Source organism: Leguminivora glycinivorella, chromosome 3 (genome assembly GCF_023078275.1).
Source record: "Leguminivora glycinivorella isolate SPB_JAAS2020 chromosome 3, LegGlyc_1.1, whole genome shotgun sequence".
NCBI classification, from domain to species: domain Eukaryota; kingdom Metazoa; phylum Arthropoda; class Insecta; order Lepidoptera; family Tortricidae; genus Leguminivora; species Leguminivora glycinivorella.
In genome coordinates, this window is record NC_062973.1 from 14,053,089 (window position 1) to 14,080,900 (window position 27,812).

A 27,812-nucleotide genomic window follows, 5' to 3' on the forward strand; every position below is an offset into this window, starting at 1 on the left:
TCGTAAAGACAAGAATTAGGCCTCTATTTTTGTGAGCCAATTGAGTTGCAGCATTCCACAAAGACGCACCAAACTATAGGTAGTATGTTCTAGCGGAATTATGAACTGTCTGCGTAACCGAATGCACAAACGCTCACGAAACGCTTACAGTAATATCTCTTTCGTGGCTATCTATCTCTATTGTTCTTTCGTATTGGCGCGACAGAGCTAGACTACATTTCTGCGGCGTTTCGGTGGCGTTTTGCGTCACAGAAATGCCCTTCGGCTACAGGCCTGGTAATTTTTTGATATCTTTGGCTAAAAGTTTGTGTTGAATATTTTCATACTATTATACAAAACTACTCAGAAATATTTTAAATTACCATTAGGCTTTATTTTATTTTGCAGTAGGCCCACGGACTTTGGACTTGTTGATTCATGCCTAAAAAAAGATAAAATCGCCGGTCATAGTGAATATACATACTAGCAATGCGAGCGCGCTATCAAACATAATAACGATGCGAGGAATCCAGGCAGTCAATTATGGTCGCGCGATAAGTGATAAAATAGCAGGCCGTCCCTATCGCACTATTTGTAAGTGCGATAGGAACGGCCTGATATTTTATCGTCTATCGCGCGACCATGCTTCCCGTGCAAGACTCAAGGGAACTTGTAACATAGCTGACTATATAATATATGTTTTCGTAAGGATAATATTAAACAGGTTTAAATAATAAGACACAAATCCATAATTTTTGCCACAGTTTGTGGCAGGTACAAATATAATTTAAACTGTGATATGATTTTCCTCTTTCCTCATCGTGAAATATTTTCAGAGTGGCGAATATTTATTTGTATCCGTAATTATACAGGAGCGCCGAAATATAAAAAAACGAATTATTTTTTACCGATATACAGACAGAATCCTCAATTTCTTTGCTTTCTGTCTCGGTATTTTTTATTTTTCTCTAATAACTGGACGCTGTTAACATTTATATTTTGCAACACTGCTGAGGTAAAACTCTTAAATTTTGTGTAAATTACCATACATGAGCTCATAATTATGTGTGTAAATTACCATATTATATGACCAGTGTCACTTGTGCGTAGCCGAATGCATAAACGCTCACGTTGCTCACGATAATATCTCTTTCGTAGCTATCTATCTCTATCGCTCTTGCGTATTGGCGCGACAGAGCCAGACTACATTTCTGCGGCGTTTCGGTGGCGTTTCGCGTCGCAGAAATGGCATGCGGCTATACGGGGCCAGTACCTAGGTAAGTAGTGCTATGTGGTCGACAGGCAGTCTATAAATTTAGTACTCGGCTTATAAAAGTTGCCGAATCTCATTTGTCGCTGGAATACCGGCTTGTTTGACTTATTTGCACTTGTTCAAAGAAGTCAATAATAGTGATTCGTCACGCAATATTTTGATAGTTATCTACATGACGCGGCAAAACAAGCTTATATAATTTGCGGGTTTCGGATTGTTTATCAGTATTCCAAGTATATTCACATAGTGTGCGTGTGCTACCATGGCTCCTGAAATTAAATACACTAAGGTAGGTTTTAAATAAACATACTATATCGGACACAAGTGACAGACTAATTTAAACTTTTTTTTTTAAATATAACGTCGGTGGCAAACAAGCATACGGTCCGTCTGATGGAAAGCGGTCACCGTAACCTATGGACGCCTGCAACCCAAGGAGTGTCACATGCGCGTTGCCAACCCATTAGAAACTTGTACAGTACACTTCCAGAAAACCTTACTTCGATAAATTGCTATCAATTAAGTTACTATATTTTTGCCTTATACTGTAGTATTTGGGAATTCTTTGAAGAAGTTATAATTCCTATGTGTTGCGAACGCAACCTTTTATTTGTATAGAGCTTACTTATCGCTCGGCTAGTTCCATAAGATTTATAAAGAGCCTGTAGGAGCGCATCACATACGATGTATTTTTTTTTTCTATTTATTGGGGTAAACAAACATCCACTACAAGATGTGTTTAGTTCATTAATTAATACAACGTTTACAGTATGTGTGGCCCACACCGCTTACCGCTAATTAGTATAAAGTAATTTACATTCAGAGCAAAAACTACAGATCGCTTCACTCACGAAAACGCATATAATCATATGAATGTTTATCTATTAAGTAGGTATTAGATTTTAGCAAGCATGTGTTTTTGTGAATGACACGATCAATCTTCACCTATCGCGGCCAATGAGGCACCTAGTTGCCTACAACTTAACCAACGTTTTTAACAGCTTAAGGGTCAGTTGCATCAACCATATTTGACAGAAACATCATCGTCACGCAGCAGATGTCTATGGAACTTCCCATACAATCAAATTTAACAAACGCTTTAACGGTGACAGAAAGATTGATGCAACCGGCCCTAAATCTTGCAAAATCACTCTTTCATCATCTTCGCTGCCTTAAACACCACTTCCATACTAGTTTAGCCGTTTAGTCAAGTCACCTTGTAAACCAGCACCTATTTGAAATATATTATAATCTACTTATATTGAAGTTTTTATAAGTCGTCGGCTCCTGATCCTGCACGGCGGCTACACTATGCAATATTTATACTGTAATACAATATATATTATGGGGTGCATGATGTCCTGTAAGATGAGCTAAAAATAAACTGTACCATTTCCTTTTAAAAATAAGTACTACCTACTTACTTTAATTTTAACACACATAAGATTTTAAGCATGCCTATTCAGGGATGCAATGCATTGCTAATTATGTTGGAAGGAGGTCCAGAAATGTCAATTTACCCTGATGAGCGTACATTTTACACAATATTTAATTTGTATGACACAGGAAGCCTCAAGTCATAATTTTGAAAAGTCGCTAAAGTAAAGTGGGTCGCTTTGAGCAACCTACCGATTCATTTTTAGGGTTCCGTAGTCAACTAGGAACCCTTATAGTTTCGCCATGTCTGTCTGTCCGTCTGTCCGTCCGTCCGTCCGCGGATAATCTCAGTAACCGTTAGCACTAGAAAGCTGAAATTTGGTACCAATATGTATATCAATCACGCCAACAAAGTGCAAAAATAAAAAGTGGAAAAAAATGTTTTGTTAGGGTACCCCCCCCCCCTACATGTAAAGTGGGGGCTGATATTTTTTTTCATTCCAACCCCAACTTGTGATATATTGTTGGATAGGTATTAAAAAATGAATAAGGGTTTACTAAGATCGTTTTTTGATAATATTAATATTTTAGAAAATAATCGCTCCTAATGGAAAAAAAAGTGCGTCCCTCCCCCTCTAACTTTTGAACCATAAGTATGTTTAAAAAATATGAAAAAAAATCACAAAATTATAAAGACTTTCTAGGAAAATTGTTTTGAACTTGATAGGTTCAGTAGTTTTTGAGAAAAATACGGAAAACTACGGAACCCTACACAGCGTGGCCCGACACGCTCTTGGTCTTGGCCGGTTTATAGGGTTCCGTAGTCAACTAGGGACCCTTATAGTTTCGCCATGTCTGTCTGTCCGTCCGTCCGTCCGTCCGCGGATAATCTCAGTAACCGTTAGCACTAGAAAGCTGAAATTTGGTACCAATATGTATATCAATCACGCCAACAAAGTGCAAAAATAAAAACCGGCCAAGAGCGTGTCGGGCCACGCTCAGTGTAGGGTTCCGTAGTTTTTCGTATTTTTCTCAAAAATTACTGAACCTATCAAGTTCAAAATAATTTTCCTAGAAAATGTTTATAAAGTTCTACTTTTGTGATTTTTTTCATATTTTTTAAACATATGGTTCAAAAGTTAGAGGGGGGGGAAGCACTTTTTTTTCCTTTAGGAGCGATTATTTCCGAAAATATCAATATTATCAAAAAACGATCTTAGTAAACCCTTATTCATTTTTAAATACCTATCCAACAATATATCACACGTCGGGGTTGGAATGAAAAAAAATATCAGCCCCCACTTTACATGTAGGGGGGGTACCCTAACAAAACATTTTTTTCCATTTTTTATTTTTGCACTTTGTTGGCGTGATTGCTATACATATTGGTACCAAATTTCAGCTTTCTAGTGCTTACGGTTACTGAGATTATCCGCGGACGGACGGACGGACGGACGGACGGACGGACGGACAGACAGACATGGCGAAACTATAAGGGTTCCTAGTTGACTACGGAACCCTAAAAAATGGATAAAAATGTTTTATTAGGGTATCCCCCTACATGTAAAGTGGGGCCTGATATATTTTTTCATTCCAACCCCAACGTGTGATATATTGTTGGATAGATATTTAAAAATGAATAAGGGTTTACTAAGATCGTTTTTTGATAATATTAATATTTTCGGAAATAATCGCTCCTAAAGGAAAAAAAAGTGCGTCCCCCCCCTCTAACTTTTGAACCATATGTTTAAAAAATATGAAAAAAATCACAAAAGTAGAACTTTATAAAGACTTTCTAGGAAAATTGTTTTGAACTTGATAGGTTCAGTAGTTTTTGAGAAAAATACGGAAAACTACGGAACCCTACACTGAGCGTGGCCAGACACGCTCTTGACCGTTTTTTTTTAATTGTGTTTTAGATATCATTCTGTATCTTAATGTATTGCCTACAAACTAAATGATGATGTTTAATAGTTGTGATAATTAGTGTATAGTTTATGTAAATTGAACAGAAAAGCAATTATGAAGCTTGTTTACCTTCTGTTAAACAAACCTGAGTAAATAAACCAAATTAGAAATTAGTTTATTGGTTAATAGAACTAAGCCAATGTTAATACCTAGTTACCTTACCTACCTGCCGAGTAAATAACGATATAATAAACATGTTATTACCTAAGTACACGTATTTACTTAAGCTTCAGAAACAGGGGCTTTATTCGAACCGAATTTAAATGTAAAGCTATTTTATTCGTCAACATTTGGATATTATCAAGTGTTGCCTCAATCAAATATAGATATTGTCATTTGGTATAACCGAAACACATTAATCAAAAAACTGTTAAAGTATCAACTTTCAGTTTTTTTTTACCTAACAAAGTCAACACTTTACATTTACTTTACAGCTGAACACAGCAGCGAGCTTTGTATAATATAAACTGAAATAAATGTCATACCTATACAACGAAAAAGTGGCCAAGGCCTCCAAGTGTTCAAAGCTGGAGGCCTTGGTCACTTTTTCTTTGTATATGACATTTATTTCAGTTTATAGTTAAAATAGTAGTGTGTCTACTAAAAATACAAATTATTTTTTTCTATGAGGATAAATTAATTTGTTCTAAGAATGAGCTTTGTATATTCAATACCCATGAGATTGAAGACCCGGGTATGACGTCATGAATGCAGACGGGTTAGGAGTAAGGTGCATCGGGATAATTTCGACTAGGGGACTATTTCAAGTAACCATAATATATATTATGTGTTCACTGGTCACAAATGGCACGCGTCTTCAGTGGACGCATATGATACTCCAGTTAATTATGTAAAACATTGAAAATATTTGGATTAATTGAAATTTTCCCGGTGCCACTTATACATAGTCGTACTTTACAAAGAAACCAAACGTTTTCATAACCTTCTATAGTAAAACGTAGGAGATTACTAAGCCGGAACCAAAGACATATGTAACTCTGTATAGACAGATAAAGTCTAAGAAAAAAACGTATCTCAAAAGCATACCGAAAAAGGTACGGCGACCTAGATGGCGATACACCTTTGGGGAACGCTCGGCTAGATGGCGCTAATATTAATATTTGACATATTAACACATATCAAGCTAAAAATATGGGCCAAATTGTCATAACTGAGGTTCAAAAGTTTTAAGCCTGTGTCGAGGGATGGCAGTCTATGCACTGTGATTATCTACACATTTTACTTTGATAGTAACTCTCTATAATACTCGATCCTCTTTGGCCGGAACGTATATAGGCATAGCTCAGTTTTTATCCCAAGTTGAAGGCCTTTCAAATGAGGCGGTAATTTCATACATCATTTCGTTTTACTTTCAGACGTTTGCTGAATTTACTAGACTGAGGTTACGCAATGTGTTCATAACTTTTGGTTTCCCTGTTATGGAAATGCGGTATATGAAGTGAAAAAATCCGATCCGAGAAAACACAACAAAATCTCACTCTGCCGATCTTTAGTGACGTGTACGATGAATATGCACGCGTCCAATAGATGATGATGGTGGAATGACATGCAAGTAGAGATTCATGTAGTAGAACTGTATTTGTGATTAAGGAGGTACCTTACAATTATTTCGCACAAGACATTTGTCTAACTTCTTCGAAATCAGCGATGTTTCTAGACCAAATCTGGTCGGCAGACTGCCCTCAGTACCAAGTTGTAAGCGTATCCAAACACGGAATAAACTATAGAGGTATACCTACCATTTGCGTGACGTGGCTGAGGGGATATGGATACAACTGTGCTACGTTTTAACTCTTAGGGCCAGTTGCATCAACCACATATATGACAGACACATCATCGTCACGCAGCAGACATCTATGGAACTTCCCATACAATAAAATTTTACGTACGCTTTAACGGTGACAGACGGTTTGATGCAACGGGCCCGGCCCTTACAGGTACCCGGCGATAAATAATGCATATCGGTTTTTCGTCTTCGTAGAGCGTTGTCTCTTTCTTGCATCTGTGACGTTAATTGTCTCTTTACAAAGTCAGATGTGCGTTATAGATGTGCGTGCGTTGTTTGTTTAAAAAGTTATTTATTTTTTGAAATTGGGCTGGCTACGGGTTATGTTTAATGCATGTTACTTACTGTAATTTACGTTAATTACTGTAATTTCACTTCCTTATTTTAGTTGTTCATCAACAACGAGTGGGTGGACGCCAAAAGTGGAAAAACCTTCGACACGTATACTCCTCATGATGGCTCTGTCATCGCAAAGGTTGCAGAAGGAGATAAGGTATGATTTTTTTTATTACATGCACGGGTATTTTTTTTATTAAAAACCCACTAGAGTCAGGTGAAGCTTAATGAGACGGCGTTAGTGTTAACTTCTATGAAGTTATGACTTTATGACAATTCAATCGAAGTTGTTTGAAATATATTACTAGTATAATATTTGCGAAGTCTGCGGCCCATTTCACGAAGCCACAAGTTACAATTTACAAGTGGTAGTCAATGTCTAATATGACAAATTGGAAAGTTACTTAAGCTTGTAACTTGTAACTTTCAGTTTAGAGAAATGGGCCCCTGGGCTATCATAATCGGTAGCAATATAGCTTGGCTTGCCTGACGATTAATATAAGTTTGTTCGGAAGCTCGTTAATGCCTTTAATTTGTCCCGAATAGAATCAAATTTAAGGTGCATTAGGGTAATTCCGAAGTCATCTAATTACGAAAGTCGCTTAAAAATCAGCATTATTTCCATCATATCACGATTCCCCTTTCGGAATTATCCGAACATTTCTGTCGTTCGGAATTACCCTAATGCACCTTACGAGCAAGTAGGTACAGTCAAGGAAAATTTCCAACCTACCTAATCAATATCAGTCATGAAGTAGTAATACGGGATACGTCGCCAAAAAGTGAAGGAAAATGTATAACGACGTACTCCCAATGGTTACTTTGTAAAACCAAAATTACAATTTTTTTCGCTAAGTTCCCGCTAAGTATTGTATTGACTAGCATGTTCTGCAGTCAGACATGCGGGTGTATAAATGATGTGTATAAGGAACAATGAGAGAGTTTCAATTGTTTTCACAGGCAGACATAGACTTGGCAGTGAGTGCAGCCAAGGCAGCGTTCCACCGAAACTCAGAATGGAGATTGCTAGAAGCCTCAGCACGCGGCCGAATCCTCAACAAGTTTGCCGACCTCGTAGTTCGCGACGCAAAATATCTCGCCGAACTAGAGTCTTACAATAACGGCATGCTTCTCAACTTTGCTATCACCTTGTCGGGTAGATACGAACAGACGATTCGTTATCTGGCCAGTTTGGCTGATAAAATTCAAGGCGACACTCTGCCGCAAGGTATGTAATTATGTATGTATACAAAGAAAAATTTAATGATCATACAGCTGTATTTGTTTATTAAAACTAATTATAAGTAGCTGTTTAAAACGATTGTACATATATTGCTTGCCCGACATTTATATTTTATTGACTCAATTTCAATTGCCTTAAAAGTTATATCATAATCATAAATACTTTTGTTTACCCGAACATTTAACTTCCATAATGATTTAATTGATAAAGTACCATTTACAGCGCGTAAACCTAATAAGGGCGATAAATGAAACCAGGCATATAATTCAATATTGTTATCATTAATTAAGAGGTGTTTTTGAGTTACTCTTAATTTTCACCCCATAATGAATTTTTGAAAAAATTCCCAGCAGCAATGTACTGTAAACGTTGTTGCGATGACAATCAATGACAACTGTCAACGAGCGTTAAACGCGAGTGTGTTTGCATTACGTTGCGGGCCGAATTAATTTGTATGGATAAAAAAAAATATTTCAATTTTAAGTAAAAGTTATCTAATTCCATTTTTTATGTCCTATACTCACCACCGTTAAGAGGTTCGCCCGTATTAGGTTTACACCCTGTATAATGGGGGGTCACAGATCTAACCTAATCTATGGGAAATAAAGTTTCTGGATGAATGGTTGTATATGTCGTCTAAATCAGCCTTTAGTTTAGAACAGTGGTGGGCAAATTTTTTTCATCGGGGGCCAAAATAAGTATGTACCTATCAGTGGCGCCTGGTGAAAATTTCTGCTAGGCAACACTGAGCACAAAAGAAACCTACCTTAACATTAGGTACTTTACTCGTAATCGATTTTAGGCAAGTCGGTGGGAATAGGCTTGTATGGACCAGCCGCTGCTGGTACCTATACGAAGGAATTTTGAGGTGGGCCAGATTGCCAATCTGGCCATATCACACACTATCTTCAGGGACCGGTGCGAGATACAATCCCTTCGCGGGCCGGACAAGGCCCGCGGGCCGTACTTTCATACATTGCCCACCACTGGTTTATGTTCCATTTATTCCAGAGGGTGACAGTTTGGCGTTCACGTTGAAACAGCCGGTTGGTGTATGTGGATTGATTTTGCCATGGCACTTCCCCATTGCGATGTTCATCAGCAAAGTCGTAACGGCTTTAGCTGCAGGTATGTTGTACACTGTTTTGTCTTAGTTGTATTTATATATGTAGGTAAGTATATTTAGAGGTATAATGATAGGTACTACATGATGAGAAACAAATAATATAAGTACGATCGTTGTGTTAGTTCTGTTTTCTATTCTAGTGTTTGGTTCACTTGATATATTATTACGTTGAATACATGTATGCAAAATATAAATTGTATGTATTTATATGTAAAACATCACAGCGCAGCAAAATCACAATCAGCTCAACTGTTGTCTAACGGACGAAAATTTGAATTGGATGGAATCTACCTACCGCAGGTAATTACCTAATTACTGTAGGTCATGAGACATGACATGACTCCCTATAAGGGGTTACGCGTAGGAGTTTAGTATCCAACTGTCTACCCATTTTAAATTTGTTGTTACATGTTGAGGTACTATCAGCTGCAAAAGTGCATGGCGAATTTATCAATGAATTCATTCATAATTTCTCTATGCACTTTTGCAACTGATAGTACCATCTGATTCCAACACACAGTATTTATAAAACAACTCCTCAAAAAGATACAATATAAGCGCATATACTAGTGTTGAATTCACAGGCTACGTACTCATTAATTCGATTGAATTTTCCCAGGATGTACCGTAGTAATAAAGCCCGCAGAGCAGACCCCGCTGACAGCGCTCGCACTGGCTGCCCTGCTGAAGGAGGCTGGCGTTCCCGCAGGAGTAGTGAATGTGGTCAACGGGTTCGGTCCCGGCGCCGGTACCTCGCTCACACACCACCCGGACGTCGCCAAGATCTCCTTCACAGGCTCTGTTGAGGTACGTAGGGCCCAACGTTCGTTACCATAGAGACGTGTTCCGGTATAACTAACCTACAGTCGCGAGCAAACGTATTGCATCACTTTACATTACCCTAATCTAAAAATGTTGATGTCAAATGAAAGCTTATCATGTAATGCATTAAAATATTGGCGAATGAAATAAAATTTCAAAGCTGAAGACTGTAAAAATCGGAAAACTTAAGGTAGTACCAAACTCAGGAGAATTACGAATTAAAGACAGATTTTGATTAAAAGGACATTTATTATTAAATTAATACTTGGTGTTGCCACCCCTAGCTCTGATTACAGATAATAATCGGTTTTCTGATAACAATCCCCCCTTTACTCCCCGTTTTATAGGAATTAAGGGTAACGCAACTAGTGGGGGTAACATCACGAAATCGCTCACCAATCGGGAAAATGCCGATAATTTGGAAAATACTGGACCGCTTTCCATGTTTGATTATTTTTCTTAAAGCTTAAGCCTCATGAAACTTAATCAAAGATAATAGCTGCAGACGAAAAAATTTAAAGTGATGCGATACTTTTGCTCGCGAGTGTAGTTAGTAGTCTGCTGTAAGAGGCCGCCGTCTCCCCGGGAGTATTGAATGTGGTCAACATTGCAGGTTCGATCTCAGCGCCGGCGCCGGTACCGTGCTAACACATCTCTTATCTCTGTGTTAGGCTCTGTTGAGATACGTCCCAACATTTGGAGACACACTTCATTTGCCATAGAGATGTGTTCCGGTATAACTAACATACTTAATAAAGATGTTCCGGTATAACTATTTACTAAGCTAGTTAGTAGTCAGCTGAAAGAGCCGAGTGCCGGTGATGGGAGTAGTGAACGTTGTCGGCAATGGTTTCGTTGACTTTAACATTGCGGTTGTTTATTTAATGCATTCACTATTATTAAGTCACGTCTGTATTCTCAAAGCAAGTAGAGCACATTTCAGTGTAATTAAGGGGTTGAAAGGAAACGAAATTGTAATACTACAGTGCCTTGCCAGGCGTCGATCACGCCGCAATTGAACTTTGAAAATTTAAATTTGTTGTTACATGTTGAGGTACTATCAGCTGCAAAAGTGCATGGCGAATTTATCAATGAATTCATTCATAATTTCTCTATGCACTTTTGCAACTGATAGTACCATCTGATTCCAACACACAGTATTTATAAAACAACTCCTCAAAAAGATACAATATAAGCGCATATACTAGTGTTGAATTCACAGGCTACGTACTCATTAATTCGATTGAATTTTCCCAGGATGTACCGTAGTAATAAAGCCCGCAGAGCAGACCCCGCTGACAGCGCTCGCACTGGCTGCCCTGCTGAAGGAGGCTGGCGTTCCCGCAGGAGTAGTGAATGTGGTCAACGGGTTCGGTCCCGGCGCCGGTACCTCGCTCACACACCACCCGGACGTCGCCAAGATCTCCTTCACAGGCTCTGTTGAGGTACGTAGGGCCCAACGTTCGTTACCATAGAGACGTGTTCCGGTATAACTAACCTACAGTCGCGAGCAAACGTATTGCATCACTTTACATTACCCTAATCTAAAAATGTTGATGTCAAATGAAAGCTTATCATGTAATGCATTAAAATATTGGCGAATGAAATAAAATTTCAAAGCTGAAGACTGTAAAAATCGGAAAACTTAAGGTAGTACCAAACTCAGGAGAATTACGAATTAAAGACAGATTTTGATTAAAAGGACATTTATTATTAAATTAATACTTGGTGTTGCCACCCCTAGCTCTGATTACAGATAATAATCGGTTTTCTGATAACAATCCCCCCTTTACTCCCCGTTTTATAGGAATTAAGGGTAACGCAACTAGTGGGGGTAACATCACGAAATCGCTCACCAATCGGGAAAATGCCGATAATTTGGAAAATACTGGACCGCTTTCCATGTTTGATTATTTTTCTTAAAGCTTAAGCCTCATGAAACTTAATCAAAGATAATAGCTGCAGACGAAAAAATTTAAAGTGATGCGATACTTTTGCTCGCGAGTGTAGTTAGTAGTCTGCTGTAAGAGGCCGCCGTCTCCCCGGGAGTATTGAATGTGGTCAACATTGCAGGTTCGATCTCAGCGCCGGCGCCGGTACCGTGCTAACACATCTCTTATCTCTGTGTTAGGCTCTGTTGAGATACGTCCCAACATTTGGAGACACACTTCATTTGCCATAGAGATGTGTTCCGGTATAACTAACATACTTAATAAAGATGTTCCGGTATAACTATTTACTAAGCTAGTTAGTAGTCAGCTGAAAGAGCCGAGTGCCGGTGATGGGAGTAGTGAACGTTGTCGGCAATGGTTTCGTTGACTTTAACATTGCGGTTGTTTATTTAATGCATTCACTATTATTAAGTCACGTCTGTATTCTCAAAGCAAGTAGAGCACATTTCAGTGTAATTAAGGGGTTGAAAGGAAACGAAATTGTAATACTACAGTGCCTTGCCAGGCGTCGATCACGCCGCAATTGAACCTATTAGTTTCGCTTGACTCCAAACCTGGGTAAATACCAAAAGATCCAATTATGTCGGCCAAGTGACGCGTATTTATGGTGAACACCTTATAATTTGATAATCTGTAGAATTCAATAGTATTTTAATCTAAGTTATTGAATGCTATCACGACTGATAAAATAAAATTAGCTTTAACAAAAGTATTAAAAACCAGACACATGTTAGTATTTTATTTTTATAACACTTTAAATTTTTGCGTTTAGTACACATTTTTAAAATCATTCGTGTGTCAAATGCGATAAAATAACATATTTCTGAAGTGACTTTAAAAACATGTGTTTTAACCATACTTATACTGATTTAGTGAAAATAATAATAATAATTCCAAATAGCTAAATGATTTTCCTACCTTCAACCTTGCTACCGGACGTTTTATCTCTTCCAAACTGTATTGAGATATGGAAGCCAGTGAGTTTGCAAACTTAATCCTTCTCAGCTCGTTTATAAATCCGCTTGATCATGGCCATCAGATATATCGGAGCAGCTGGAGCGTTCAAAGGTATCTGAACACGTCCTAACACCTTGACAATATTATAGAGGCGGGTTCGAGCCATTTTTTTAAAGTTGGTCTCCACGTTTTTGTAACATGGGTATTTTTTAGGCGTCTCATAACTCAGAGGTCTTTTGATCTTGGTACCGTAGCCGAATGGCATCGAAACGCAGCGAAAGCTAGTCTGGCTCTATCACACTAATGCGCCAGAACGATAGAGATAGAGATATCTACGAGCGTTTCGTTTCATGAGCGTTTGTGCTACGTACTGATAGGAGAAAAAAAGTCCCAAGACTTCCATACATTTTTTTAAAATCTTTCATTCCGTTCATCATCATCATCATCATTCCGTTACCGCTGTACCAAATAATTATATGAAAAATGGTAATGCGATGGGACACTTTTTTCTTCTATTGGGATTGAAAAAGCTCGTGATTCTGAGAGGAAACATCTTCATATCTTCATATGTTCGTACCACCCATCCTTCGAAAGAACTACACTAGAAATAGTTTTATTCCCCGTGCTATGTACCACTACAATAAAGAGTTTAATGACACAGACCTCTTTAACACAACTCTTCGAGGCTTAAAAAACAGAGTTAAAAATAAGTTCACAGGTGTCGACTGTTAGTTTTATTTTTTATTTGTACCAGTAACACGCTTAGCTTAGTTTAAATAGTTTAATCATTATGTATTTCCAGCATGGAGGTAAACGTCTTAGTGCTTAACATACCTACATAAAATGATAAAAAAAGGTCAGCGCTAGGACGTCCTTCCTCTCTTTCTTTTATCCGTAATATCCGTATACATTAAGTTACATAAGTTACCAACTCAGGTCCGTTGCAACAAAAATATGTATTTATAATTCTACAACGATTTCGGCACTGTATTGTCTATTTTCATATGTAATACAACTTAATGTAACTCTTCTGTAATGACTGTTTGTGCCAAAATAAAGAGAAAAAAAAAAAAGAAACCACATAAAAAAATCCAAATCCAAAAAAAAATTGAGGGAAACTTGGAAAAAAAACGGCCCGTTCAGATATTTGTGAGCACCTTGACCGCTCTGATTGCGATTCAACTATAACTGAACAATACTCGTGCAAGTTCTTAGTAAATAAATACCTATACCTATTACCTAGGCAGTAAGTCGGCACTGTAAGCACTAAGCGGCGAGAAACGTACTTCAAGACTAACTGTCGAAAGTGTCGAAGTTCACTAAATGAAGGCAACAACGTAAGTGTACAATGGATAAAGAGGCACAGTCGATAATAATACGATAAATGCAAAGCGTGCATGGATGAAGAGGAAACAGCAGAATCTATTGTGTCATACTTTCTAGCGGTGACATGGTATCGTATGGAATCCAAAGCTACATCAAAAAATTGTACGAAAATTGTTCTAAATTGTACGCTAATTAAAAAAAAATGTACTAAACGCATTTACAAGAAAACAATGATCAATATGTCACCGCTAGAGAGCATACTTTCTGGCGGGCGCTATCTATTTCACTATGTAACAGTCCAGTTTTCAGCTTTTTTATGAATCAGAAAAAATGTACGAGAATTGTACTAAGCTGACCGATACTTAAAAAAAAATAACTACGCGTATTTACAAGAAAACAATGATTTATTTGTCACCGCTAGGAAGCAAACTTTCTGGCGGGCGCTATCTATTTCACTGTGTAACAGTCCAGTTTTCAGCTTTTTTATGAATCAGAAAAAATGTACGAGAATTATACTAAACTGACCTATACTAAAAAAAAATAACTACACGTATTTACAAGAAAACAGTGATGTATATGTCACCGCTAGGAAGCATACTTTCTGGCGGGCGCTATCTATTTCACTATGTAACAGTCCAATTTTCAACTTTCTTGTAAATCAGAAAATATGTACGAGAATTGTTCTAAATTACACGACAATCTTAAAAAATGTTCTTCACATATTTACAAGAAATTTCACCACGCCAACTGGTACGGTCAGCTACATAAGGTAAATATATTTACCTGTATTAAATTTTGACCTGCGTTCTTCCCAAGTAATAAGTTTCGATATGTATAGATATTTATAGACGAGACTGTAAAGGCTCATTTGATTCTTCGAAAACAGATAGCAAAATTGCGTTTATTCCACAAGAGTGCAAAGTAATTTCATACAAATTTTAACTTGATATCTGCTGGCTGATAAAATTTACCTGTGTATAAATGATGATTTTGAATCATAAATTATGAATAAATTGATGGATTTCATTTAGGCCGCCTTTACACCTGTACTTACTTACGTAAATCTTTGGTAAGCGACTGATACTTCCATTTACACCTATGAAAAACTTATCGTAAGTTTTGCTTACGGAAGTTTTGTGGTTTTAAACTTACTAAATGTCTACATTGTTCCAAGCAAGCAAAGTTGAAATGAAAAAAAAAAAAAACGACCGCCGTAGTTCGTAAGGCCAAAACTTATCAGTTTATTTCGATAAGCTGTGAGTCGCTTCTGTAAGCAAACTCGTATACCTACACTTGAAAATTTTCAGCTTACGAAAGTAGTTAAAACTTACCGTAAGCTGCTTACAAAAATCATTAACATTTGAAAGTTTTACATAAGTCGCTTACGTAAGCGGTAAAACTCACGGGTGTAAGGGCGGCGTGCTACCCACCAAAAACATACCTGTTAAAAAGGGGGCCAAGTTCATGTCGGCTAATTGGGTAGGTAAAGTTTTCCTGATAGAATACTTTATAACGATCTTGGAAAGGTGGCTCGTTTGTTTTTATTTCTTATTATTTATTAATTATCTTTTTTTGAAATGACGTTCGTGAAATTTAATGCCGGATGAACTATGAAGTGACAATGCATTTGCGCGTTCTGAATGTATGAAATTCCCAAGAGTCGCCACCACACACAGTTCTCCGTTTCAGAATACTTCTAAATTTGACCTTGGCAGGTTTTCATGCTGTACTTACGTAATTATTTATAAAATTAAATGAATTTATTTATACAAATTATTAAATTAACCTGCAAAGTTAAAATTTAGAAGTACCTATATTCAGGAATGGAGGACTGCGTGTGGTAGCGCTGGCGAGTCTTGAGAATGGCAAATGTTTACCAGTGGACCCGGCTGTTGATGAAGATGATTATGATCGATTTTAAAGTGCATCTAAACATGGCATTGGATTGGATTTTAACCCTTATTTAGACGAACAATTAGCCGATAGGAACTGAGCTACAGGGGGTCAAAAGTGGGTCGAAACCGTTCGTGTAAATAATTTATTAATTTATTAGAACAAACTTGTAATTATTTCTACGCATGTCAGGGGCACCATTGGCCTATTGCATAATGGTTATATATATAACTAGCTTTTACCCGCGGCTTCGCCCGCGTAATAAAAGTATTCATTAAGATTTTCATTTGGATCCTTAGGTTTCTCTGTAGGTATATTTATCTGCGATTATTTCGATTGCACATAATACTTTTGCTTGCAATGATTGTAGAAATATTACACATCGACCACAGCGTAGGTAATTCTATATACGCTGGGGAAACCTTTATAAACATCCCACATAGCCCGTATTTCGACACTATGATCGGTGGGTAAAAAGTACTTTTTTCTATTATCCCTTAAATTTTTTTACATTTTGCTTATACTTATCGCAAACGTAATCTTCAAGCAAGCAAACAACGATCGTCTTAGAGCACATTGATTGTAAGAGACCGCCGACCGATTATCCGTATCCCTCTAACGATACCCATATTATCCGTATCCGTATCCGTATCCGTATCGCTATCGCTATCGCTATCGCTATCGCTATCGCTATCGCTATCCCTATCCCTATCCCTATCCCTATCCCTATCCCTATCCCTATCCCTATCCCTATCCCTATCCCTATCCCTATCCCTATCCCTATCCCTATCCCTATCCCTATCCCTATCCCTATCCCTATCCCTATCCCTATCCCTATCCCTATCCCTATCCCAATCCCTATCCCTATCCCTATCCCTATCCCTATCCCTATCCCTATCCGTTATCAAGATGTTCAATGATTTCTTATCAAGTGCTAAAATATAAAGTTTCATGGTTTTATCTTTTAAAATTAAGAAATCCCATACAAACTTTCAACCTCTTTTTCAACCCCTTCATCCCTTTTTTCGAAATAAAAAGTAGCCTATGTTCTGTTTCAGGGTCTAAAGATTGTCTGTTCCAAATTTCATCAAAATCGGTTGCGTGGTTTAAGCGGGAAAGCGTAACAGACAGACAGACAGACAGACAGAGTTACTTTCGCATTTATAATATTAATAATAGTATGGATTATCTTCATCAAGTTAAAATTTGTATGAAATTACTTTGCACTCGTGTGGATAAAACGCAATTTTGCTATCTGTTTTCGAATAATCAAATGAGCTTTTACAGTCTCGTCTATAATCTATACATATCGAAACTTATTACTTGGGAAGAACGCAGGTCAAAATTGAATACAGGTAAATATATTTACCTTATGTAGCTGACCGTACCAGTTGACGTGGTGAAATTTCTTATAAATATGTGAAGTACATTTTTTAAGATTGTCGTGTAATTTAGAACAATTCTCGTACATATTTTCTGATTTACAAGAAAGTTGAAAACTGGACTGTTACATAGTGAAATAGATAGCGCCCGCCAGAAAGTATGCTTCCTAGCGGTGACATATACATCACTGTTTTCTTGTAAATACGTGTAGTTATTTTTTTTTTAAGTATAGGTCAGTTTAGTACAATTCTCGTATATTTTTTCTGATTCATAAAAAAGCTGAAAACTGGACTGTTACACAGTGAAATAGATAGCGCCCGCCAGAAAGTTTGCTTCCTAGCGGTGACAAATAAATCATTGTTTTCTTGTAAATACGCGTAGGTAGTTATTTTTTTTAAAGTATCGGACAGCTTAGTACAATTCTCGTACATTTTTTCTGATTCATAAAAAAGCTGAAAACTGGACTGTTACATAGTGAAATAGATAGCGCCCGCCAGAAAGTATGCTCTCTAGCGATGACATATTGATCATTGTTTTCTTGTAAATGCGTTTAGTACATTTTTTTTAAATTAGCGTACAATTTAGAACAATTTTCGTACAATTTTTTGATGTAGCTTTGGATTCCATACGATACCATGTCACCGCTAGAAAGTATGACACAATCTATTCTCTCAGTCTAAACAGGTTTAGAGAAGAAGAGGTTGCTAGAGTGGAGAATAGTGCTATGACGTTTTTACACAAAATTATGAAATTTTCGTCTTGCGAAAATGTTCTGCATAAATAACTTACCCAGATAGCTGCAACCGTGAGCTCAGTACAAGTCATTTCATGTTTTTATTTATTAAATACCAACTTTAACTTTATAAAAAAAAAAAAACCAACTCTTGCGGGCTTACAGGTGATCCCAAAACGTGAATTAACAATGTTTCGTAACATACTCATCATCCTCCTTGCGTTATCATGGCATCTGCCACAACTCATGGGAGCTTGGGGTCCGTATTGACAACGAATCCCATAATTTGGCGTAGGCACTAGTCTTACGAAAGCGACTGCCATCTGACCTTCCAACCCGAACGACGCGCCGCGTCACGTCTGTTACGTAACTTACTAATTCAATTATTATAAATACTAAATTAGATAGGTACATTAATTTCATAGTGCTTAATTACATATAAATAAATATAAATAAAATAAAAACAAATAAATATTATAGCCAATAATGTATTCTTACACAGATTGACTGGGGCCCACGGTAAGCTCAAGAAGTCTTGTGTTGTGGGTACTCAGACAACGATATATATAATATATAAATACATAGAAAACATCCATGACTCAGGAACAAATATCTGTGCTCAGTGTGCTCATCACACAAATAAATGCCCTTACCGGGGGTCACTTGCGCCAGACTGGTCGTCAAAGAATAATAGGACCGCAGGCGCACCTTTGCCATACCCCATTTGGTAGGGCTTATTTCACTAATACAAAATGGTGAAGAAAATATAAAATTTCAGACTGCAAGCTGCAGAACTTGAAGCGGGTCGTCAAAGAAATAATAGCTGATACCTATAGAAGTACAGGTATAGCTACCTGCCTTTTACCTTTGCCATACCCCATTTGGCATTCCAATTATTGAACATGTTTCAAAAATAGCTTATTTCCTATAATAAAAGCGATGAATACAAAATGGTGAAGAAAATATAAAATTTCAGGTTGGAAAGCTAATTCAGCAAGCTGCCGGCAAGGTCAACTTGAAGCGGGTAACTCTTGAACTTGGAGGCAAGAGCCCGCTCATAATCATGAATGATGCTGATCGTAAGTTCACTTTAAGTTTTCATATTTGTTGTGATGAAGTTTAGAAAAAATACCAAACAGCCGAAATGACAATCGTTGAGGTTATAATTATTTTGATCGAAACACTACTGGTTCTGTTCTGTCGTGCCACAAAAAAGAGCGATAGAGAGAAATAGCTAGGATATGGTTACGAATTGTAAGCGATTGTGACGTAGCCAAGGTACAGAGGATCTGCATTAATAAAAGAGTTTTTACCTCAAACAGTGATAAAGTCACAGTTTTATCTCGAACTAAAGCAGTTGATAACAATGAATACAATCGATATAAGTACATAGATTGGTATTGATGTTAATCATTTATTATTTTTTCTTATTCTATTTTTAATTCAAAATCAGATTAAACTTTGATTATTTAATCGTTGCCCGCCAACACTTCAATAATGCATCATTAGATCATTACATGTTTATGGACGTAATTTTTAATCAATACATCACATGTTCATTAGGGCTTGCAATATCGGACGGTTTTCAATTCCGGAACTGGTTTTCGAGATTGGACTTCAATTCCGGAATTCCGGAACTAGTTCCGGAATTGAACATTTTTTTTTGTTTGGTTTTCTGGTGGATTTTCGATGAAATAATACAATTTTAAACTGGAATTTGTTATAAATCGATGTTTAAGACAATAACTCCGTACCTGAAAGGCATATAACACTGAAATTTTCATTTTAGTAATTTTACAAGAAAGCCCATTTTGCGTCAAAATCGGTCTCGCAAGGTATTTCGAACTACAGTTAACGATACAAACGAGGTTTTAGTGCCAGTTTTCTGATAGTGGTCAACGTTAAAGTTATTTTTTTATCAATTGAGCATCGAAATAAAATAAAAGTAATAATTTACAAGAATTGCATAACGTCTTATTCGCATTACTGTAATAAAAGAAATATTGAATTACCTTTATCAGACTCGAGTAGGGACAAAAGATATGCAAGCTAGCCCAAAAAGACAGATTTTATGATTTATTCCTAGGTACCTACATGTACCTACATCTTAATTTTTTGTAAAAAAAATAAATCATTCTGTTATATACAATACATCATTTTCCATACATTTGCTTCTCAAATCTTTTGATTTTGTTTTAGTTAGTTAGTTTTGTTGGGCATTTTCCGCAAGTCGACAACTATTGTGCCTATTTTGCGTGAATTTGACGAGGTAGCACTACTCTAGCCACCCCAGCTCCTCTACAAATCCTAGCAGTGTTTTCAGGTTGCTAAATACCTCTTTTAGTGTGTTCGGCGTACCTAGGTACTTGTTCCTGTTTACACTCTAGAAGAAAGTGTTTGGTGGTTTCTTCTGCTTCCATGCACGCTCTGCACATGGGGCTATCGGTTATACCTATGTTATTGAGGTGTTTGTTCAGTGTGTTGTGTCCTGTCATTAATCCTACTATTTTGCGCAGTTGCTGTCTGGGTGTTCTGAGTAGGATTTTTGTGAGCTTCGTATTAGGTACTGCAAGAATTTCTTTGGTTTGTCTACATGTGTCTAATTCAACCCAGTATTTGTTGTGTAATTCTTTGTGGTGTTGCATAAGTTGGTTTTTAGGGTTCCGTAGTCAACTAGGAACCCTTATAGTTTCACCATGTCTGTCTGTCCGTCCGTCCGTCCGTCCGTCCGTCCGCGGATAATCTCAGTAACCGTAAGCACTAGAAAGCTGAAATTTTGTACCAATATGTATATCAATCACGCCAACAAAGTGCAAAAATAAAAAATGGAAAAAAATGTTTTATTAGGGTACCCCCCCTACATGTAAAGTGGGGGCTGATATTTTTTTTCATTCCAACCCTAACGTGTGATATATTGTTGGATAGGTATTTAAAAATGAATAAGGGTTTACTAAGATCGTTTTTTGATAATATTAATATTTTCGGAAATAATCGCTCCTAAAGGAAAAAAAAGTGCGTCCCCCCCCTCTAACTTTTGAACCATATGATTAAAAAATATGAAAAAAATCACAAAAGTAGAACTTTATAAAGACTTTCTAGGAAAATTGTTTTGAACTTGATAGGTTCAGTAGTTTTAGAGAAAAATACGAAAAACTACGGAACCCTACACTGAGCGTGGCCCGACACGCTCTTGGCCGGTTTTCCTATATGATACTGGTAGGGGTATGATGGGTTCAGGTCCATATGCCGGTGTGTCTGATCCTTCTCGGGCCAGTTCATCCGCTGCATCATTCCCTCTTGATCCACTGTGCCCCTTTATCCATTGTATTGTTACTTTGTTGTCTTCTTCGCACACTTCAGTGAGGCTTTGATGACATTCTAGTATTAGTTTCGAGGTAAGTTTTTCGCTGTCTAGTGCCTGAAGTACTGATTTGTTGTCTGATAATATTAGTATGTTTTGATTTTGTGGTATTAATGGTAAATAGACTGGTGGTAATAGACTTAGATAGAGTTTAGTAAAATATGCACACGTCTTTGTGAAAAGTGTATAAAGTAACTACGACGTTATGCTTGTGAATGAAGGTAATACCAAATACTACGATTTGCTTCTGAACTTAAGACTTTATGCCTAAATTATTCAGTGATATGTGAAAAGAAGTAAAATTTTGAGTTTATGCCGCTTCAATACCGATTAATTTAGTTACTGAAATTTAAGTTCGATCTAATAAATTGAGCATAAATAACGCCAATAAAATAATAATATTAATAAGGTACCTAATGTTATTTATTTATGTTTAATTGTCCTTCAGTATTTGAGCATAACACTCAACTCCCGGCTAGTAATTTTAAATTATCACAAAACGAAACTTTCTACAACAAATATTTAATTATTTACTTTAAAATGATTATATATTTCACTTATTAGCTAAAACAATTGAGAGCAAAACCAGATATAATATTAGCGGGTTAAAACTACACTATCTCGCTCTAACTAGCCCTAGATGCAACCCTTTGGTCATAAAATAGGCGCTACCTGAATCCGAGGAGTGTCTAACTTAATGAATTTACATATCTTTTATAGACGCGGTGGTAGTTTTGTAAAATAATCAGGCTGATATTACACGTTTTCGTCCAAAAATATATCATTTTTCAATTCCGGAATTTTCGAGATTATGTGTTTCAATTCCGGAACTGTAATATCGGAAAAATTGTCCGAAATTCCGGAATTTCGAGATTCCGGAATTCCGGAATGCAAGCCCTAATGTTCATCACATATTCCTGGCATATTAATCGACACTGATAAAAGAGTGTTTCCCAAGAGAAATCTCGAAAATCTGTGTATTTCACCAGATCTAGACGTATTTGGATTCATTCTTCTCAGAACCACGAGCTGATTCGATTCCGACGATAAAAAAATGTCCCAAATTTTCCATACAAAATTCGAGTTTCCAATACGTCAGGCTCGTGACGTAAAGGAAAAAAAATGAGACCAGACACGTCCAGATCTGATGAAATTCGATTTTCGAGATTTACTTTGGAAAACGCCCAAAAGCCAATATTATTATATTGATAAAATCAACGATGTCCCGTCACAGTAATTAAGAACTTAAATATTTTACGCAGCCATCTACTATCAGATTATCTAGTAAATCATCGAGGTAAAGTCATTTAAATTTCTATTTCTGTCTTAAAATCAATCATAACGTAATTGAAATAAGATACGAATATCATATATTCAGAGCACAGAGTGTTTCTTACTTCTAGGCAAAGGTATCCCCCTCTTTTTCCATTCATCTCTGGTTAATGCTGTGACTGGCCTCTTCCACAAAAAAATTAGTCCGAGTTTTTCTCGCCATCAGCGTTGTGGTCTGCCGGATACCCGCTTTGACTCGTGGGCCTCCCACTTTAAGGGTAATCTTAACCTTAACATCATAAACTTATTAAACTATAAAATACTTTATTTTAGTGAATGTAGCGGTTCCAACAGCAGCATTCGGTGTATTCGCTCATCAAGGACAGATTTGCGTGGCCGCGTCACGTCTGTTCGTCCAGTCTGGAATCTATGAAAGTTCGTCGAAAAGGCAGTGGAGTTCGCCAAAAACAAGAAGGTTGGAAACCCCGCCGACGCTGCCGTAGATCAAGGGCCTCAGGTATTTATTGTTTTATTTCATAACAGTTATAACTACTTCGTTACCAACGTCTACAACTAAATGTTTGTTAATAGTCAATTAAGTATATAATGGACTTTTTTCTTATCCAGATTGACGGGGAGATGCTCGACAAAGTGCTCGGCTACATCGAGAAGGGTAAAAAGGAAGGCGCGAAGTTGTTGACTGGCGGGAAACGTATTGGCACAACTGGCTTCTACGTCGAGCCCACCGTGTTCGCTGATGTTAACGATTCTATGACTATTGCTAAAGAAGAAGTAAGTACTGACTTGTTCAAAATGCAAAATGTTGTAGGTACTTAGTTCTTGATTCTTCATTTCTGATATGTCCCTCTGATCCAAATATTATCAGAATCTCGATGACGAAATCGAGGGGCACTTAAGCGGGTTACTGGGTTTATTTTACATTTTAAATAGATACTGTCAAGCTGCACCACTGTGTGTGATGACTTTGCTTTCAAAATTATATCACTTTACTATCCAAAACCACTATCATTATCCTATCACCCAAGAAACGTCCTTTCTGCACTGTGTCTTCCCTCGAGGCCTTTCCTCAGTTGATTCCTGAAATGTGGAAGATACGGAGATTAAACACACTATATTTGTTTGTAGATCTTTGGCCCTGTGCAGAGCATCCTAAAGTTCGACACGCTAGAGGAGGTGATCGACCGTGCCAACAACACGAGCTACGGGCTTGCTGCAGGCATCTTCACCACCAACTTAAATAACGCACTGCAGTTCGCAAAGCATGTAGAGGCTGGCAATGTCTGGTGAGTTATAGTCTTCAGTTCGTAGATCTTCAGCCCTGTCTAAAGTATCCTAAAGTTTGACACGGTAGAGTAGGCGATTGACCGCGCCAACAACACGAGTTACAGGCTGTTACAAGCATGTGGAGGCTGGCAATGTTTGGTGAATTTGAAACTTTCCCCTTCAAACTGCGTACAATCTAAACAAGCCTTTCAATGAAATATCCATATTCTAGCTTGTTTTATAGAAGTTTCTCCTCTAATGTTACCACAAATTTTCTGCTATAGACTATAAAGCCAATAATGACGGCGATGATGACGATAAATTTATCTAAAACACATGGATTTAGCCTGTATTTGACGAGATACATTGGAAATTAAAGATATTTTGAATAGGTTTGTTTACATTGTTCGTAAATTCTATTGACGGAGATTTAAGTGTTACCGTACCTACCATAAAAGTATGGAATACTAAAATGAGACAATTAAGTCTTGCAAATCGGTTAAATGCGTGTTTATCAGAAAACCGGACGACCGGTCTGGCCTAGCGCGTAGTGACCCTGCCTGCTACGCCGCGGTCCCGGGTTCGAGTCCCGGTAAGGACATTTATTTGTGTGATGAGCACAATATTTGTTCCTGAGTCATGGATGTTTTCTATGTATATAAGTATTTGTTTATTATATCTATCGTTGTCTGAGTACCTGCAACACAAGCCTTCTTGAGCTTACCGTGGGACTCAGTCAATCTGTGTAAGAATGTCCTATAATATTTATTTTTATTTATTTATTTTAAAACGTTTAACGTAGGTAGTTTTATTTCGGAACAAGTGTATGCAGGAGTATAGTAAAATGTTTGTCGTAAACGTAACCATTAAAATAAATAAACTTTTATGAACCAGAAACCATAGCGGACTGGTGAAAAGGTCGCAGGTTCGAGTCCTGTCGAAGGTCTAATTTTTTTCTTTAATTTAATCAAATGCATAGGTATTCAATAATGTAATATATGGAGTCCAATACATTCCACGACTCTTGACTTTCTGAACAGACTACGAATAAGTAGCACAATAATCATTCAAAATAAGTATTTCCTGATTTTCGAGTCGGGTTTTCCCTTTTAGATACAGAATTGTATAAGGTTATATTATAAAATGGCGTACTTTTCAGGGTGAATGGCTACTTAATGGGAAGCCCGCAGACGCCGTTCGGCGGTTACAAAGACTCAGGCCTCGGTCGTGAGAGGTAAGTGCAGTTCCTTTCAGTATGTTCAGCTTTTTCATTTCAAACTTGGAAGTCCCACTATGGATTGTTATATATTTTATATTTTGTTAAACACAAGATTGTAAGACAGCGGAAAATCACCTGAGTATGAACGTTGTTCACCAGAATATTCAGGGTTTTTCCAGCAAAGAATTAGAAGTAGGATTATTTTTAGATAGTAATAATGTTGAAGTTATGTGTATTACTGAACATTGGTTGAAACAAGAACAGTTGATATTTGATTATGTTAATTTTAAATTAGCTAGTTTTTTGCCAGAAAATCTGCTGTTCATGGTGGCTCCCTTATTATTGTTAAAAATTGTATGAAGTGTAAAGAGCGCAAAGATGTTGTAAAATATTCCATAGAAAGAACTATAGAAATTTCATGTGTTGAATTAGACAGATATATTATTGTATGTGTTTATAGACCACCATCAGCTGACTTCAGCATATTTGAATCTACAATGGAAAATGTTCTGAAGTTAGTGTGTATATAAATGATTTGCCATGTATAGTAAAAAACTTTTGTGAAATAGTACTTTTTGCTGATGATACATCACTGCTTTTTAATGTTGACCGAAAATCTACGGATTACAATGTAATTAATAGCACGTTAGCTGATGTACTGCAGTGGTTTACTGTCAACAATTTACTTCTTAATTCTAAGAAAACCAAATGTATTCGATTTTCTCTGCCGAATGTTAAACCAATCGATACAAAAATACTTTTGAATGATGAATGCTTAGAGATGGTAGATACAACACTGTTCCTTGGTTTAACATTGGACAAAAATCTACAATGGAGTCCTCATATAAGGAAACTAGCAAGCAAATTAAGTTCAGCCGCATACGCCGTTAGAAGAATCAGGCAACTGACTAATGTTGAGACAGCTCGCCTAGTGTATCATAGTTATTTTCACAGTGTAATGTCATACGGTATTCTGGTTTGGGGCAAAGCAGTTGACATACAGACTATCTTTGTATTACAAAAGAGAGCCATTCGTTCTATTTACAACTTAGGAACACGTGAATCAGTAAGAGAACTCTTCAAAGAAATTAATATCTTAACTGTAGCTTCCCAATACATTTATGATAGTATAATTTATGTTGTTAAGAATTTAGACTGTTTCACTAAGAATTCTGATATCCATAATTATAACACTAGAAACAAAAATAAGCTTGCCATAAAGAAGTTTCGTGTCCGTAAAGTACAGAAGTCATTTGTTGGGCAATGCATTCATTTTTATAATAAGTTACCTGACACTGCTTTGAGATTACCCCTCCCAGCTCTTAAGAACTACTTAAAAAAATCATTGATGTTAACGGCTTATTACAGAGTCGAGGACTATTTGACAGACAAACATGCATGGCCCGAACCAGAAACTACAAAAAACGAATAGCAATAAAATAATTGTATTATGTATAGAGGACACAGTTCAGATAAGAAAGCACATCAAATATTTTATATTTTATGTTGTGTAGGTAAATTACATATTTAATGATATTGAGATTCATATTATCTTTTTCTTCTGTGACAATTTGATATGTTTTCTCTGAAGAAGAACGACGTATTATTAAGCAATAATATAATTTATTGAAATTAATTTCCATAGAGTACCTAGTCTGTTCATATTCTTTGATGAATACTTTTGCATGTTAAATTGTATCTTGTTATTTAATGCATGTTAATTATAAGATGTAATGTTTTGAAAAGAAGTTGCCCGCCGAGTTTCTTGCCGGTCCCATAGTGGATACCCCCCTCCCAACTGAGGGGGGACTGAAATCTTCTCGAGGCTGAGGCGTAGGGTTAGAGCCGGCGTAGCTTTATTTGACGTTCATATGCGCATTGTAATATGCCTACTTGAAAAATAAATATTTCATTTTCATTTTCATTTTCATTTTCAAAAAAAGAGCTGAAATAGTTCGTTAGTTTTCTAAATTGGTACAGTGATATCTAGTGATGTCCAGATGAACGTTACTAGGTGTCCAATGTCCCAACCTGTTTCTCACAAATTTTTAATCGTAGAGTAAAAATAATTAAGACACTAGGTATATGATAAAATTATATGTTTATAATTTTAACACGAGTAATCATAAACTACTAGTTTATATATTTACGGCATCGGCATGACTAAAAATCAGTACAAACCCCATCGCCAAGGATGTTTAGTATGTTCATCTGGACAGCACTACGTAACTAGGTACATATAATGGTCAAAATACAAAACGGCACGAATTACTTCCGCTGATTGCCCTTTTTATTTGAAGAGAACATACATTTTTGTTTCAGTGGATTCAACTGCGTCGACCCTTACTTGGAAGTGAAGAGCGTTACCATCAGCTTACCAAAGAAGTTTTAATAAGAGTCAGGAACAACACAATTTTTCGAACTGTTTGTTATTTAAATTATTTAAGTATTGTATTGGTTGGAGTTATCTTGTTCCTACTATTAAAGATTTCTATTTAATA

The 27,812-nt window shown here is 36.9% G+C and overlaps 1 protein-coding gene across 1 annotated transcript; it reads left to right on the forward strand.

The window, feature by feature from the left end:
- Window positions 1-1,462: 1,462 nt before the first annotated feature.
- LOC125224705 (aldehyde dehydrogenase 1A1-like) lies at window positions 1,463-27,812 on the forward strand. The gene is given in 12 exon segments (XM_048128138.1): window positions 1,463-1,541; window positions 6,793-6,897; window positions 7,701-7,968; window positions 8,995-9,111; window positions 9,729-9,916; window positions 19,152-19,254; window positions 23,142-23,240; window positions 23,243-23,325; window positions 23,436-23,600; window positions 23,955-24,112; window positions 25,252-25,326; window positions 27,634-27,812. Coding segments are annotated over 12 exon segments (1,458 nt in total). The 5' UTR covers window positions 1,463-1,514; the 3' UTR covers window positions 27,704-27,812.